At 55.5% G+C, this 16,554-nt stretch overlaps 4 protein-coding genes and 1 non-coding gene across 5 annotated transcripts, besides 1 other annotated feature; 4 read left to right on the top strand and 1 right to left on the bottom strand.

Moving 5' to 3' along the window:
• Positions 1 to 700: 700 nt before the first annotated feature.
• On the top strand, positions 701 to 2,926 carry CYME_CMP041C (hypothetical protein, conserved; the record flags this gene model as incomplete). Its single annotated transcript, XM_005537683.1, has 1 exon — positions 701 to 2,926. One exon carries the CDS (start codon positions 701 to 703, stop codon positions 2,924 to 2,926), a length of 2,226 nt encoding a protein of 741 aa, XP_005537740.1.
• A 384-nt stretch (positions 2,927 to 3,310) lies between these two features.
• CYME_CMP040C (hypothetical protein) lies at positions 3,311 to 4,243 on the bottom strand (the record flags this gene model as incomplete). The annotated part of the gene is made up of 1 exon (XM_005537682.1): positions 3,311 to 4,243. The coding sequence occupies one exon, from the start codon at positions 4,241 to 4,243 to the stop codon at positions 3,311 to 3,313; it is 933 nt and encodes a 310-aa protein (XP_005537739.1).
• A 156-nt stretch (positions 4,244 to 4,399) lies between these two features.
• CYME_CMP039T lies at positions 4,400 to 5,937 on the top strand. The gene has a single exon (XR_002461519.1). It is a non-coding gene; the product is annotated as a hypothetical transcript (transcript).
• Positions 5,381 to 8,120: a sequence feature (repetitive element).
• Positions 8,121 to 8,461: 341 nt separating this feature from the next.
• On the top strand, positions 8,462 to 9,847 carry CYME_CMP037C (unknown transcriptional regulator; the record flags this gene model as incomplete). The annotated part of the gene is made up of 1 exon (XM_005537681.1): positions 8,462 to 9,847. The coding sequence occupies one exon, from the start codon at positions 8,462 to 8,464 to the stop codon at positions 9,845 to 9,847; it is 1,386 nt and encodes a 461-aa protein (XP_005537738.1).
• A 3,700-nt stretch (positions 9,848 to 13,547) lies between these two features.
• On the top strand, positions 13,548 to 15,386 carry CYME_CMP036C (hypothetical protein; the record flags this gene model as incomplete). Its single annotated transcript, XM_005537680.1, has 1 exon — positions 13,548 to 15,386. The coding sequence occupies one exon, from the start codon at positions 13,548 to 13,550 to the stop codon at positions 15,384 to 15,386; it is 1,839 nt and encodes a 612-aa protein (XP_005537737.1).
• Positions 15,387 to 16,554: the final 1,168 nt, after the last annotated feature.

The following is a 16,554-nucleotide window of genomic DNA, read 5'->3' as shown; positions in this document are numbered from 1 at the left end:
GGTGCACCGGATACACGTGCCGCCAAGCACGACGCAACACTCACAGTCTCTTCTGTTGCAGCTGATAAACGCTGGGGATCGTCGCGCTCCTCAGCGTCAACACTGAACCCGCAGCTACGCCCGATACATAGACAATGAAGCACGCCACGATTGACGCATGCTCTTGAACAGCAGCTGAAATAGGCACCGGGTAGCTCAGCATTCGCCAGCGGCGACACCGCCGCGAACCACTCCCCCGTAGCAACACCGGATGCAAGTATCATCAAGCACATCACAATAGACACATACTCCTAAACAATATCTGATATAATTTTCTGAACCCAATCCTACACCAGCGTCGACACCCGCTCCGTCGCACCTCGGTATCCTCGGTCGTATCGCGGAGAGGCGCGGCCTTGAGCGCCCGGGAACAACCCCGCAAATCACTCGTTCGATGTGGTGCTCCATGCCTAGAAGCGACGTCTGTGTACGAACTTTGCTTCCTTTCAGAAGCACCCTTTAGGTGTTACACCTATCGCTGCACTTTCATCTGGATACACTGGACTACTGTGAGCCTCTAACTGCCAAAGACTGAGAAGTTTAGGCGCTTCCATTTGAAGCAGGACCCAAAAAGCTTCGCAGCCGCAAGGCTGGAGCGCTCACCTCTAACCCCGGTTCAGCGGGTGCCGCTCTGTGCACTGCTGCCCCGTTTTCGTCCAGAATGCAGCCGTGGTTGAGTACGAGCTTGTTTTACATTGCAGAAGCACCAGCAGTGCTTTTTTTGACGCTGTACCTGCTGGTCCGTTACCCGACACGGCTGCCTGGCCTTGGTACACCGTGGTACGTTTACACGACGGTAGGCTTAGCGTGGTTTCTCTCGTTTCTTGCACTGATCCTGTTACCTGCTGATCTCGCGGAAACGCTTTTCCGTCGCTGTGAGTACCTCAACAAACGAAGTGGCGAGGACCTCTCCCTGCACCTGCGGAACTGTGCTCCACCGAGCTTGAGTCCGGCAGCGCTGCTGGCCACCTGGCAGGCGCTCTACTGGACCTCACTGGTGCTTGGCTGGATTCTGCTGCCTCTAGTTCAGTCGAACATTTCTCTGGAACACCTCCCGCTCCGAGAGCGTGTCCGCAAAGCGCTTCGCCCGCAGCTTATCGCCCTGGCTGTGCTCGCTGTCGTGCTGAGTGCCCTAGCTGCAGCGGTGCGCTCTCCGCGGCATCACGGCCTGCAACTGGAGACCTGGCGTGCCACGATTATCGGTTTGAATAATGCATTCGGTCTCTTTCTCTTGATGATCTTTCTGGGTTTCGGACTCGTAGAGCTACCGCGCACCCTGTGGGAACGAAGCGATCCGCGACGTCGCCTCCGAGCCTACGCGATCCGCATCGCTGAGCTTCATGCGCGGCACCTTGAAACACTCCAGAGCTTGAGTCGACTCCGCCTGCAAGCAGCGGTGCTAGGCATTGGCTGCACCGATGACCAGACCTTGCAGTCACAGGAGCAATCACATATGCCTGGACATGCACGCTCCGCGACACACGCTTATCGACAGGAGCTCTGTTCTCGTATAGAGACGCTGTTGAATTTGGTACCGCTGCATTCATCGGATCTAGAGATAGGCCAGCAGCCACAAAAAACATGGAGTTCGGCCACCCCACGAGCGACCCGAATGGCGGAATCGGCATCCCTGGGGACGCTCTTTGTCGAGGTGCGTCGCGCAGTGCTCGAGTACCGGCGTATCGAGTACCTGTGGCAACGGATCTCGCAACGAGCGCTCTTTCTGCAGGATTTGCTTCAGTGGCGATCGGCGGGATGTAGCTCGAGCGCTGCAGCGAGCTCAGCATGTGCCGGAGTGCTTTCCACGGGATCCGTATCGACCAGCGACGTGGACCGGATGCCGTCTACACTGGTGTACGCTTGCAGGGCAGGGGAATCACCTGGAGCAACCGCTAGCCGTATGGGCTCGTTTCACGACGCCGGTGAAGACTTGTCTCCGGAACGGAGCATGAGGATTGTTCACGACCGAGCGCTTTCGAATGGTGATGCGACGAGCATGCCCCATCTGACGAAGCATGCTACTGGTGCTGGAGCTGGCTCGCCCCAGCGGATCTATATCTCCGAATGCGAACGTTCCGTGAATGCCGCTGTCGGTACCAAACGTTGGATCGACGGCATGCAACGGTCTCTGGCCTTGCGCTGGCGAGCGTATGGCGAGCCGTTCTGTCTCCGCGTGCAGGCGGTCGTGTTGTTTATCGTTGCAAGTGCGGTGTGTCTCAGCGAGCTGACCATCTGGACTGTGCTGCTGACGCCGCCGCGCAGCTTCTCTCCCTTCGCTCGGGCACTTCATAGTCTACCGCTGTCGCCGTTGGGCGTACAAGCCATGGCACTCAGCCTTGTCTGCACGCTGACCTCGCTGGTGTACTTTGCTGTGTTCCACCTGCAGATCTACCGTTGGTATGAACTGGTACCAGGATACGTCGATGGTCAAATGCTTTGTCTGAATGCGATGCTCATGAGTCGTTTCCTGCTTCCTCTTTGCTACCACCTGATTTTCTTATTGCACGAGAATCGAGAAGCTGTCGCGAGGCTGCTCCTGTATCAATACCCGCAGCTGATGCGGCATTCGGGACAAGACTCGTCGACTGTTCCAGTTACCGCGTTTGAAACGCTCATGGGTTCTATGCATATTGTTCCTCTATTTGGTAAGGCTTTCAATTATTTCTATCCATGCTCTTTAGTGATTTCGGCGCTGGGAACGTATTTCCGTCTCTGGGGACGTCTGCTTGATCGGTTTGGCCTGTCGCGCTCATTAGAGTTCGCTGAGGAGACTATTTCCGCTGCTGCGAACAACGAAGTCATCGGGAGGCAGCTATTGCAGCGGGAGCGAGCACGACGCCAAGAGGCAAGTCCCTGCGGTCTGGAACCAGAAACGCGGGAACGCTGAGTCGCTTGCAACGTGCCGTGGCGCTGGGGAAGCAGTTCTCGTTCGGCATTTCGGGTGCAGTGGGGAAACCGCATACACCCGTGGCCGGCGACCGGCCAAAGGTGCCTGATAGACCGTTGATCCTCGGCATCTGCTTCCGCGTGCATGCGGTGCCTAGCAGGGCGACTCGGTGCAGCCGCTGACCAGTTGCTCGGAACCATAACTGTAAAGGAGCTGGTATTTTCGGGGACAGTTTGCAGTTCAAGGATGCAGTCGAAATTTTCGATGGATAGTGCGCGGATCGCAGCGTTCAGTCGGTGGTGAAGTGTCATGGACGGCGACTGGGACGATTCCACACTGGAAGCCCGCGAATGCTCTTCGTGGAGCGCACATGAGCCCTGCGCTTTAATCTCCATAGTACGTGAAGGCGTCCATAGCATGCGTCGGTGCTTGTGCAGCGTTTTTGCACGAGTGAGCACTACCACCAAAACCCAGTCGTCGTCGAACGTCATCGATGGAGGCCTCGTTGAGCAGGCCTCCACCAAATCCACGCTGGCGGAGCGCCATGGCGGCAGCGACTTCGACAGGGTCGAGCCTGAGTCCACCAAGCGTGTCCGGAAGCACAGGTCCAGAACGAGCAGCAGGCGAATGGGCTCCGGACGCCGCCTCGTCCTGTTGGAACGGACTCGACTGGTCCGACGGCACCGGAGTCGTATGCTCTAGCCACGGCTGCGTAGCGTCGTCGAGGTTTACAGTAGCACCCGCCATTCGTTGAGCCTCTGGTTTGCTGGGCTTTTGGTCCACTGCCTTGCGCGGCGGCGGTAACGATGCAAGCAGAGGCGCTGCATGTGCAGCGCAGCCCGTGCTCTGCTCACAGGGCTGCAGAGCGCCGCGTGCCATGGAGAGGGCCTCTTGGAGTTCCTCTCGCTCGCGAAGAACGCGTTTCAGCTCGTCCTCGAGCGAGATGCACTGCTGTTGGGCGCGCTGACAGGCAAGCTGCAGCCGTTGCCACGCGTCATGTGACCAAGGCGACGTCGCCCCTTCGATTCTGCTATCGTCTTTGTCGCAGCCCTGCGTGCCCTCCTGACGCTTGACACTGGAACTTTTCGAAACCATCTGTTGCCCAGAAACGTATTTTGGAAATGATTGAGCGTCGTGGGAGCTTACGGCTACCTGTTCGCGGCCTTGCGAGTTGCTTGCAGCACGTCTGAGCCGTCGCCGACGACGTCCCTTGCAGTGCAACCACAGCCCAATACCCAGAACACTCAGTACTCGGAAGGCTATGTTTTGTAGGCCCACTGTTGTATCCGACTCATAATCGCTGCTCCAGTTATCCATGGGTATAGAGCATTTGGTGCGGAACGACAGCTCGTGTGCAGCAAGGCGCTCAGAGCGGAGCATCGTTAAATGATGGCGCGCGATATGATGCGCGCGCGCGCGCGCAAATCCTATCAAATAGATTTTCGCTTTTCCGAAACGCGTTTCCATGGATCAGGGGATCCCAGATTGCCGGATGGACGGGTATTGGCATTCGGGAATGCGTCCAGGATGCTGCAGCCTATCTCCAAGTTCCATTGCTTGTACTTTCTCTCGGAAATACTGGTTGTTCTGTGGGTTCTATCGTGAGCAGAGTGCCTGCGTCGCTGCTCCCGCCGTAGCGTCTATATCGCTGGAGTGGATGCAGCACGGAGATAGAGCTGTGCTTTGTCGTACCACTGAGGGTGTCTGTTCGAGGAACGCTTCACCTGAAACGGTGTCGGGATACATAGTGAGTTTGGGAGCCAGAAAGCTGTACAGACAAGCCTAGTGCCTGCGACAGCTCGAATTGATATTCTGGGCGTCCACTGCGACCCGGGCGACGCCCAGATGCAGCGGAACTGCCCCGAGTCTCAGAGTCAACTGCGTTGCGTACGAGTTGCTCAGATCTCGCTAGAGCACCGGGCACGGAGGAGAGCATGGAGCACGAGCCTGGCAGACTCGCGCGGCTTGCAAGATCTGCCACCTATACGGTAAACTGTCGACAATATGGAAACATTTTCCCGCTTTTAACGTTTATCTTAGAGGACGAAAGAAATCGTTGTATCGTTGCTAGTGGATCGTGCGTCTCTGTTCCTTTTCAACCATGTGGATCATCGCTATAGCTGCACATCACTTGCTTTCGCTCTCCCGTTGTTAGACGTGCCGTTCCGTCCATCACGCCGATACCGTGCGTGTGTATAAACCGACGTGCAGACGTCTAACAGCCTTTCTCGACCGGCCGCCTGTTCCTGGCTTCAGTTTCTCTCATATAATTTAACCCTGAGCGGTTGCCCCAAAAAGTTGGGTCGCGCCAGCTCCGCGGGTCTTGTATCCATCGACGCACAGCTCTCTTTATTGACGACTGAATTAAAGTCACGATTCACAAAATCCATCCGTTTCTTGCCGCAGCCGGTTATATACACCAGTGCAAGTAGACCTCAAATTTGTGCCCTCCGTGTCCCTTCCCTTTGCTCTTCCGTCAGCGCTCCGTACTTGTCTATATCCCCAGCGCTCCGGTGGCACTTTTGCATCTCGACCAAATGACGTGTACACCCCCAGTTCATGGTGTATATAGGACGTTCGGAACTTATCTATCGGTATTGTGACAGAACGGTATGCTCACTCCTTGTACTCCCTGCGTCAACGGAGCAGGTATGCTCCCGTTTTGGTTATCCAGCGCCCTGCTCCGTACGCTCTTACGAGCATTTGACCCTTGTCTTCCTAGAGGGTGCTTAACTGATTGATGTAGTTAGTGAATGCAAGCTGCTTGCCTCCGTCCAGGTTCATTCGCTGATGTGCCCACCAGAGCTTGATATACGCTTTCCACCGCTCCTGTTGATGAGCAGTTTGAGGTTTCATGAATTCCCGAAAAGCTTGAAACTCCGCACCGCGGCTCGTCACCTGGATCACAGCTTCCAGGTACTCTTTCACTCCTGCATTCCATGTCTCAATTATTTTCCTTGCATTCATTTTTCCCGATTCTAGGTAATATCTCGCTTTCGAGAACTTTAAAAGACGCACGTCGTTATGACGTAAGTTGCCGTCGTTAACATCCTCCGCACGCTTGGGTGCTGCGACGGTTACGAGATTCGTATTCTTAGGGTCCGCGCCAACGACAAAGTCGCTCTCATGCACCCCCTGCGTCGCAAGATCCTCCAGTTTCTCATGTTCATGCTCCGCCGTGGGCGACAAGGAAGACGGACCAGTACGATCAACCTTCAACCGCCGACAGTGTACACACTTCGCTACTCCATCGCTTTCGATGATGCCTGTGAGTACCTTATTCTTGCTCGTTTTGAGGCGTTTGAAATCGAGGATCTTCTTGCAGCACGTCTCCCAATTTTCACCCGTAAACCCCCTGTTGCTTAGATTGAACTCCAGACGGATCTCCTTCATGATGCTGTAAAGGACTCTGCAGTCGATGATCACAAAATGTGATTTGACGTCGCATAATGGAATGACATTGAAGCGCTTGCCAAGAAGCGCAGCCTTCCGTTTCTACGACTCGTCATGCTCTTCCACACCTTGCTCCATATCCGCCTTGAGTTCGAGCTCTCGGTTCGGAAACACGAAATACAGCAGGAAGAAGATATAAAATCTTTCTTTAACTCTCTTTAACTCTGATACCTTTTCTGCTGGATTCGGCAGCCCCAGTACCGCACAGTGCTCCTGTAGAGCCGCACGGATCACAGAGTCTTCATTCTTTCTACTGTGTGATTTCTTCTTGTTACCGAATTTCATCTCTTGTTCATGCTGGCGATCGTCCGTGATGCTATTGATAATGTTCCATATCGCTTTGCGCAAGAGACCCGGGCAGAGTGCGAAGACGGAGCGTATCATGAAGCGTTCGAGGTCCATGAACATATGGTTCTTCGGGTTCGTGGGGTACTTCATCGCCCCGTACTCGTAGATACGCGAGTCACCCCTGTATTGAGTAACCTTGAAGCGGTATTCAGTGTAACTTTCCTGGAGGGCATGTACTCGCGCATTTCCCCACGATGCTTCCCCTGCGCCAACCTTCAGGTGATGAATGAAGGTATTGTCTAAAAATTCCTGCGGAACCTCGACTGTTTTGACGTTTGTAACGTCGTAATACATCTCCCTCGCCATATGCATCAGCACTAAAGAAGCGTTACGAACACTCTTAGAGAAGGACTCGACACGGGTTCTGATGGCATCTTGCAACTTTTCCTTGTACGGTCCATGATATGTTTAGGAAATCCGGCTTACTCCGCAATCTCGTGGTACTGTCGTCTTTCGTACAACTCCGGACGTCGGGCCTCCCCGTTCTGCTTGTTCGTCTTTTCCAGTTCCTGTTTGCTCGGCTCTGCTTCTCATTTTTCTTCGGCAGTCGGCGACACCGGCCCTCCGGGATCCTCAAATTCCAGTTCCATAACTTTTTTATTTTTGAAATAAAAGGCACTTCGAAGGTTTCTGTTGTAAGCTGCGAAAACGCATATGAATATACTATTTTGAGAGTGGAACACAACTGAATTTAGGGAATACACTTTGCGATGGCTTTAACGCAAGTACAACTTGTAGGGTCGAACACCTTGCTAATTATCCTGATAGCGTTTCCCTTCAACGGCGAGATGCGCGTCGCATCTCGTAACTACCAGATATGGAGGTGCGCGTATCGACCGCGCTATGCAAACAAAGAGCAAAAACGATTCACCAACTAGCAACGATACAACGATTTCTTTCGTCCTCTGAGATAAACGTTAAAAGCGGGAAAATGTTTCCATATTGTCGACAGTTTACCGTATAGGTAGCAGATCCTGCAAGCCGCGCGAGTCTGCCAGGCTCGTGCTCCATGCTCTCCTCCGTGCCCGGTGCTCTAGCGAGATCTGAGCAACTCGTACGCAACGCAGTTGACTCTGAGACTCGGGGCAGTTCCGCTGCATCTGGGCGTCGCCCGGGTCGCAGTGGACGCCCAGAATATCAATTCGAGCTGTCGCAGGCACTAGGCTTGTCTGGACAGATTTCTGGCTCCCAAACTCACTATGTATCCCGACACCGTTTCAGGTGAAGCGTTCCTCAAACAGATACCCTCAGTGGTACGACAAAGCACAGCTCTATCTCCGTGCTGCATCCACTCCAGCGATATAGACGCTACGGCGGGAGCAGCGACGCAGGCACTCTGTTCACGATAGAACCCACAGAACAACCAGTATTTCCGAGAGGAAGTACAAGCAATGGAACTTGGAGATAGGCTGCAGCATCCTGGACGCATTCCCGAATGCCAATACCCGTCCATCCGGCAATCTGGGATCCCCTGATCCGTGGAAACGCGTCTTTTCAGCGCGAGAGGCGCAACGGCTGATGAATGCGCACCAGCGCCGGTGGTGCAACGGCCGTGTCCCGATCATCGACGCCCTGCCGTTGCTGCTGCCCGTTCTGCGGTTGCGATTCGCGTATGCGGAAGCGTAACTGCCACCGGTATGGTGCTCGCTTTCCGCCTCACTTGCCTCCGTTCTTCGGAAGCGCTTTTGATACGTGCACGCTGCGAACTTTCAGGCAAACCGGCTCTACCTGTACATGACTTGGATAGTTTGTAACTGTTCCAGTCGGGGACAACGGACCAGGGTCCAGCAGCAGTCGCTCCAGAGGCACCGACGGTTATCCGTTTGTCAATGGTCAGGCTCGGGGCTCGGCTACGGGTCGTCTGGGAGCGTCTCTAGTCCAAGAACGGTGCCTATCTCGTTCCGTGTGCGTGCGTGTGCCTCAAATACTGGAGAGCCTCCAGAGCAGGATCATAACCACGGCGCTGGTGCTGACGCGAACACTCCTGACAGCTCGAGGAGGAGGAGGAGGAGGTCGCAGCGACGCCACGCAGGTTACGAGGCACACGTTCGCGAGCGTCTCCGTGACTGGCGCGCGTTCCGAATGCAACTCTTGCGGCGAGAGCTCGAATACGGTGACGCATTCGGTACAGTCGAAACTGAAGGGAGTGCACCGGCTGAGTCACCTGAGAACGCTGCGACCGAGAACCGTGCAAGCAAAGCAGGCGAACTGCTTGACCCCAGCTCCTCGACCGGGGACGCACTGCACGCTTCACCGCAGCGTGTGCAGGAGACACCTCGCATGAATTCCATGGAATGGACTGGTGCTGATATCGACATGCGCTGGGTGCATCCAGTTACTGCGATCGAAACCGGCAACATTCTGGTTGCGTCCCCGAAACATTTCCTCAATGAACAGCAGTACTTTGCACAAACAGTGATTCTCGTTCTGGAGCACGGCAGTGACGGTACAACGGGGGTCATCATGAACCGCCGCGCAGCCCAGCGCATATCATTCGTTAGCTCTCTGGCGGGCACCGACCTGGGGCGTGTTTTTGGCAGAGAGGCGCTCTACCTGGGTGGCCCGGTTGGTCTCGATTCCCTGCTGGTGCTCCATGATGAAAGCTCTCTGCTGGCATCGAACGATCGTCAGCAGCTGCCGGGGAGCGCAGCTGACGAAGTTGCGTACGAAATTGTGCCGGGGGGCGTCTATTGCGGTGGACTTGGTCGCCTTACTGAACTGGCGCGCCGCGGTTCGCTTGCTCGCCCCGATCGAGTTCGTTTCTTCTGCGGTTACTGTGGCTGGGAACCTGGCCAACTCGAGAGAGAAGTTCACCAAGGCGTATGGTACGTAGCGTCAGCGTCGGCGGAGCTGATCTTAGGTCCGCGTGTACCTCCACCGCCTTTTGTTGCAGAGTCACCCGAACGAGACCTGGACGCCAGTACGAGCGCTGGCAAAAGCACTGCATGGCGTGAACGGTCTCGGTTCTCCTGGAATATCTCGAAGCGTCTTGGTGAGTATCGAGCACAGGCCGTATCGCAGGGTGCAGAGGGCCCAGTCGCACTGTGGCGAGAGGTCGTCGACAAGCTTGCCATCTATCGACGTTTCATTGAAGGATTCCCACACACATCAGACAGTTGATCAGCGAGCAAACGATTGGGTGCAGCGTCTGGAGGCAGTTGCTCGCTTGCTTCCGTACCGATCGCAGCACCTTTTTGATCACAGAGAGTCGTCGCGGTGGCTCGTGAGAGCCTCGTTGGTGCGATCCACTCGAGTTCCGCTGCGATGACTCGACGAGTCTGTGCAGTTCATGGACGTCCAGCTCGTCAGCGACCCTGGTGTACACAGGCATCTGAGCGCAACTCGGTTGTGCGCATGCTTTTTTCTAGTCCTGGGAACGCTTCTTCGAGGTGCCTCGAGGAAGAACCAGATGACAGTCCGACGGCAGGGCGCTGTTTCATGAAAGGCATAAAATGCCATTTCTTGTTCAGAAACTTGGTCGAGTCTGCAGGGGAGCCGGTCCCGAGTCCACCGCGCCGAAATACGATGCCAGAGGCAGCAGATGCTCTTGCGTCTGCCGTCGTCCAGGAACAGCACTTTGTCCGGTGATAGACGCACACCAGCGCTACAACTTTCCACCTCGAGTCCAGTATTGCAGATATTGTGCCTTTCGTAACGCATTCCTAGTCTAGCATGCGGCGGCTACGATGTAATTCGTCATATCGAGTCATGGAACACTATCTTCGTTCATCCTTAGCTGAGTTGAATCCTTCGGGACTGATAAAGTCGGTGCGGCAGCCTTGCTGGATAGCCGAACAGTCCCATATCAGTACCGTGCTCAAGGCCAGAATCCAACGTCGATTCCCCTGGCCGCCGAATCGCTTCATCGTGCGTTTGGTGCGTTTCAACACAGTACCCATACAGCGCACAAAACGATTCGCTCGAAGCAACGCTCGAAACAAAGCTGCTGGACGCTCGCGAAGCGCATGCTATTTCCGGGTCGTCATCGAGGCGTTCAAGTCTCGGTGCAGCGCGTTCTCGAACGTAGTCGGGATGGTGGAATCACCGCATCGCAAGCCTCGCACCTTCGATTGCTTCGCTCTCTGACCTGCGGTCAGCTTCCCGTACATCACATCGTGCATCCAGGCTCTGTTTCGTCCCCGTCTCCACGTCTATTAACCACGGTGTGCACATTTGCCTCCATAGTGCCGATGTCGTGCCGAACGCATCGGTGCGAATCGTGCAGCATCGAATCCTGCACGCGCTGTGCGGGCTCGTAGAGGGAGCACAGGCGCTACGTTGGCGGGCCACAGTACGTTGAGCGCTTTGGGCTGCCACCGAATGACGCATCTTGCGGTTCATTTCATTTCCAAGCACATTGATCAAGTTCTCGAACACATGCATCTCGCCCCCGCATAGCCGATATCGTTGGCAACCCACAGCGTGCTCTCGGGTATTCTTACCAAGCATCGTCCGCATGAGCTGTTTTCGACGCTCATATTCACTCTGAATGAGGCGAACAGGGGATTCCGCTCTGCACGATGCAGTGCTCAGAGCGTCGACTTCGGGGTTTTGGCACTGTCATTCCGTTTGTCGGTAGGTCTCCTGGTATCGATCACGCCCGACTCGCGATCATACCGGGCCCTTAACAAGTTACGTATCGTCGTCTGGTTTCCGTTCAGGGCTTTGCCCCTGCACTGTTGGTTTACGGGTACGGCAACGGCCATGATGTGTTCGGACACGGGATCCACACCCAATAGGTTGCCTTTCTCTTCATCCACATTGAATGGTTGAAAATGAGTCTCGTCGTTCGATTCAGGTCCCGGTTTCACGAGTTTCACCAAATCCGTGCAGATGGATACACAGCGGTCCTCTGGAATCCATCTAAACTTGCCCGCATTTTTGCCAGGTATGGAGCAAGCCTGTACGAGCTCCACAAATGCTCAGAGCAAAGTTGCTCGAATGATTCGTGCTTGTCCATAGAGGCCAGATCCTTCATCGCCTTGTCGTTCACTTCGCGAAATGGCATGGACGGGGTCGTTATACTCTATATCCTTTCTTTCCTCGGAATGCAGACCGACTGAATTGGCGGAGGCTCTGAATCTCACATATCCAGAGTATGTGTCCAGAAGCCATCGAGTCCCGTTCCGTCACCTTAACCGTAGCGAGCACGCCCATGGACCGAAACACACTCTTCCGTTCCGCTGCGCACGAGCAGAAGCGTGAAAGAGCAGCTCCGGGCCGATAAAGGCAGTATAGAACGACATGTCGATGCAGCGTGTCATAGATGTGAATGGCTCGCCCATTGATCAACGAATGTAAGAATAACGCTCGACAACAGAGAAGCTGCCTTCGACCGGTTTGCGCCAGCGGGAATCGGCTGGCACGAGGAGCAGCTCAACGCCAGTCTCAGCCACGAACTCCTCGACCGCTTTAGAGTGATGGACGGCGACGCTGTCTACGAGCAGCATCCAAGACTTTGTGAACGGGCAGCCACGAGGAACGCTTCGATGATGAGCAAGATGCTCAACGACCCTGTTCGTGTAATAATTCGCAGGCGATCCCGAAATTGCATCGCCGCCGCGGGTGCCGCTATCCGCGTGCTCGCCGGTAACGTTGTTCCGCACAGCGCTTCGCGCCTCATTGCGTTACCACATGCAGGTCTAGAATGTTTTGCATAGAGGCCCATTGAGTGAGACGAGCGGCCGTCGATTCTGTAATAAGCGTCCGCATTTCGGAACGATATCGCTCGTATATTGTTCGACGCGCTCTCTCCATAGCATAGGCTCGTCTCATTCCACAGTTTTCTCTTCATTGTTCATCCTCTCACCGGTGGTGAAACTTTCCTTTTTGTGTCATGATTGATAATATTTCTTAGAGCGCGTATGGATTGGAACAGATTCAACAGGCAACGACCGTCTCGAATGCTCTTAATCAGTTTTTTCGTGGAGCACGCCGTCCAGTATACGGACGATGCGAGGGTGGTGCCTCGTCCACCTGCTGACCGTACAATGACGGACTTACTTGTCCACTAAAGTCCATTTTCTCTAGTGACCATGAACAGCACTGAGTCTTTCCAAGATCTTTCTCGAATCCACAGGATGCACTCCGTTCATTGAGTTCTCCTCGCAGGCACAACACAACACAAACGAAAACGGTGTGCTGGTCCGGAAGCTGCCGAGCGCACGGGTGCACCTTGCCCTAGGCCAGCGCCACCGAGCATCCCACAGTCTCTATAGCGCAAATGGGTGCGTACTGCTACCATCCTACACGATATGTGCTCATGGGCGGCATTGCCGCTGGTGCACATAGCACTGTATGCCCGCAAAGACTCCAGTTGCCGCTGCACGCGAAAACAGATGCCCCAAGGCATCGACTCGAAAAGTCGGGCAAAAACACAGGCCCGGGCGCCGATGTCGCGGCGTTGCGTCTCACGCCGTCGAAAGCTGCGCCCCGGCGAGCTTTCCAAGCCACTTGCGCTATCCTGGAGCGTTTTTCTCACAGGTGATCGTGAGCATCGTCTTTCTCGTATACAGCATCCGTTACGTACTTGTTGTAAAAGGTCCTAGGTAGCGCGGTAACGGAGTCAAGGTCGCGGAACACCTGCTGTCGACCTGCATTCGGCTTCATGCTGGCAAGCACTCGGCACGGATTGTGCTCGAAAGACGTCTCGTACGGTTTGCGAGAGGCACTGTACCAGCGATTGACGCAAGGGATTTACCAGGAAAACAAAGGGGGAGTCTCTGAACGCGCGTTTTACTTGATCTGGAAGAGCATCAGAAGCGAGTGAAGTGCAAAGCACGGGCAGGGTGTTGTTTCGCGTCTATTCGAGTTGCCGGAGATGCACGCCGACGGGCTAGAGAGCGGCGACTCGAGAGCCTCCAACTTCTGGTACCAGGCCGTAAGCTCTGTGCTCTATGATTCGCAGCCACGATGGTACTTTCAAGATCCGTCTGGAGCTAGACGCGGCCCGTTTCCAACCCTTTTTCTCGTCGCATGGTGGCGATACGGATTTCTTGATGAAAGGCTACCGATAAGCCAGCAGCCTGAGTCAACCTCGCCGCAGCCTATGAACCGAGTGTTATGGTCGCTGGTGCAGAGAACTGCTGCGGACTTGCAGTGTCGAACTGCATCCGCGCTATCCACAGATGCAACGATTCGGAGCGCAGCCGAGGCGCCCCCGCTGGGCAGTGAGGCAACCCCAGGGCAGCCGCCAGACCTCTCTGTCGAAGCGCTCAGCGTTCGTGACCAGAGCATACCGGCGCCTGGTCCAGCGTCTGGCTCTGTCTCGAGCACGAAACCAAAGCCAGGGATCGCAACGCCCTCGGCGGGGAGTTCGCGACCTTGGCCAGCCGTCCGCAGCAGCCCTGAGGTTGACGCAATGCCCAGAGCGCTGCAGTCTGCTGCAGTTCGCCCTGGACATGACTCTGAGAGCATATCATCTACACTGAAGTGTACACGGGATACCGGTTTTGCTGGGGTATCGACAGACCCTGGTACCAGCGAGGCACGGAGCGTATCCGATCGCGGATCCGTTGTATCATCAGCGATGGTCACCGAGGCAGCTTCGTCAAGTAACCAGAGCGTGGCATCCAAAGATGCATTAGCAGCAGTTGCAGCGGATGCAGCTGGCTCGACAAGCGCTAACGAGCCCCAAGAGCAAGCCGCTGGATCGCGAAGACGTCGCAGGAGGAAGAAAAACAGCACGGATGCCACATTAAGAACAGGAGAGCAGGGAGATCATTCGCTTGGAGACGCTTCGTTGGCTCCGAGCGAGGCCGCTGCCAGCACCACGAGCAAGCTCGAGGGATGGCAGCAGGTAAAGGCCCGTAATCGAGCAGCAGCGACGGGCGCTGATCGTGAGAATCCGAACCCGACGTTGTTGTTGTGGCCATCAGCTGCCAGCAAAGAGATCGAACCTCCAGAGCATGCGTATCTAGAACGACAATTACGGACCAGACTAGCGCCGCAGGACTCTCACGTTCGATTGACTTCAGTGGACGCGCTCGATCAGTTGAACAAGCTGGTGACGAACCCAGGCGTTCATTCAGACACTGGATCCAGGAGTTCGTCCGCTGAGCAGCAGGCCGGGTCGCATCGACCAGGATATCGTAGCGGGAGCGTTGCACGCCCTGCACCATGGGCGTCGAACGCTGCATCGACACTCGCTACTGGCGCTGGCAACGCGCACCTGTCGCTAGCCGGAGCCGCTGCACGTGCTGCTGAGTCGCAGGTGCAACGTGCCCAACAACAACAACGCCCGTCAAGACGCAGTTTTCTCGAAATTCAACGAGAAGAGGAAGAACAGGAGCGACAACGCCTCTTGGACATGTTGCAGAACCGCCCGCGCCTCGGGGAGACGGAGACAACCAGCGCATCGGGTACAGCGCGCTACCGCACCATGGCGGATGTACTTGCCTCTGGTCTAGCTCGTGATCGGGCGTATCGAGGGACGGTTTGGATGGCACCCAGCACGCGCTCCACCGGAGGCGACGGAACTGCCCCAACGACGGATGCCGCCGCTCTTCAGGTGTCGGACAACAGGGAGCGTGCGGCGCCCTCCAGGGCCCCAGACGCACCAGCCCAAGTCACCGATGCAGCGGGGTCTGCAATGCCAGCTGCCGCCGCATCGTTCTGGAATCGAATCGTGCAAGACTCTGGTCGATCCAAAGAGCTCTAGCTATCGAACGTAAACCTCGGTTTTAATGCCCTGGACAAAAGTAAGGAACGGAGATGCGGGTGTCGTGATGATCATTCGGGATAGCGCTGCGGCAGCGGTATCGTCGCTAGCACCCGGGCGGGTGTCGTCGCCCGCAGGAGCAGCGAACTCCGAGTCTGCCGTGCGACACCTCTCCGAAAGCGTTGCACTCTGGTCACTGCAGCGTCTGGGCGCGGTGAGCCAGACGAGCAGTTTGATCGAGCGTCCCTGGTGTATGTGAGTTATGCACCGCGGGCAGCACGAAAGCACAACACCCGCTGCTGCCCCCGCCTGCTTGGCTGGCTGGCTGGATGGTTGGTTGGTTGAGGGCATCGCCAGCAGATGTGTGACAAGTGCGTGCATCCCATGCGAGCGCTCAGCCCTGTGCGCCTCACTACCGCCACAAGTGCTACAGAAGCGCTCGCCTATTACCGATATATTTTTGCTGGATAGAAAACGTACATTGACCATTCATCGTTGATTCCGTGATTAGATATTGGCATTCGGTGAACGTATCCATCATGGTGCACGCTACCTTCAAGTTCCATGACTTGTACTTTTTATCGGATGTACTGGTTATTTCGTACGTTCTATTGTGCACCGAGGTTGCCTTGATGGTCAGCAAAAGTGCCTATACCGATGATTCGAATGCTGCACAGAGACTGCGAGGCATTGCCATATGACTGAGGACGTCAGCTGGAGGTATCGTTCACCCGACACGGCATCGGGATTCATGATCATTCTGGGAGCTGGAAAGCCGTGCAGAAAGGCCTGCTGCCTACTGCCTGCGGCAGCGCGAAGCGGTATGCTCGGAGACGATCGGGTCTCGGGCGATGTCTAGATGCATCCTGTTCGCTGCTCTTCTCAGCGTAATCTTCGTTGCAGACGTTCTGCTCAGATCTCTCTTCAGCACCCGGCACTATAGATGCCTACAAAGTACAATCACCGTTGACTCGTCCGTCTCTAGGGCGCTTCCGCTTTGGCGATAAACTTTCGTAAATACGGAGAACGTTTCCCTCTTTCAATGCTTTCCGTGGAGCGGGAGCAAACTGTTATCTAGTTGCTGGTTAGGGGCTAGTATCTCTCCCTATTTTTCTATATAGCGCGGTCGATACCCGCATCTCCATATCTGGCAGGCATCAGACTCGAC

This window comes from Cyanidioschyzon merolae, chromosome 16, assembly GCF_000091205.1.
Source record: "Cyanidioschyzon merolae strain 10D DNA, chromosome 16, complete genome".
Classification (NCBI taxonomy): domain Eukaryota; phylum Rhodophyta; class Bangiophyceae; order Cyanidiales; family Cyanidiaceae; genus Cyanidioschyzon; species Cyanidioschyzon merolae.
The sequence above is the reverse complement of the archived record's forward strand: the minus strand, read 5'-3'. Positions and strand labels throughout refer to the sequence as shown.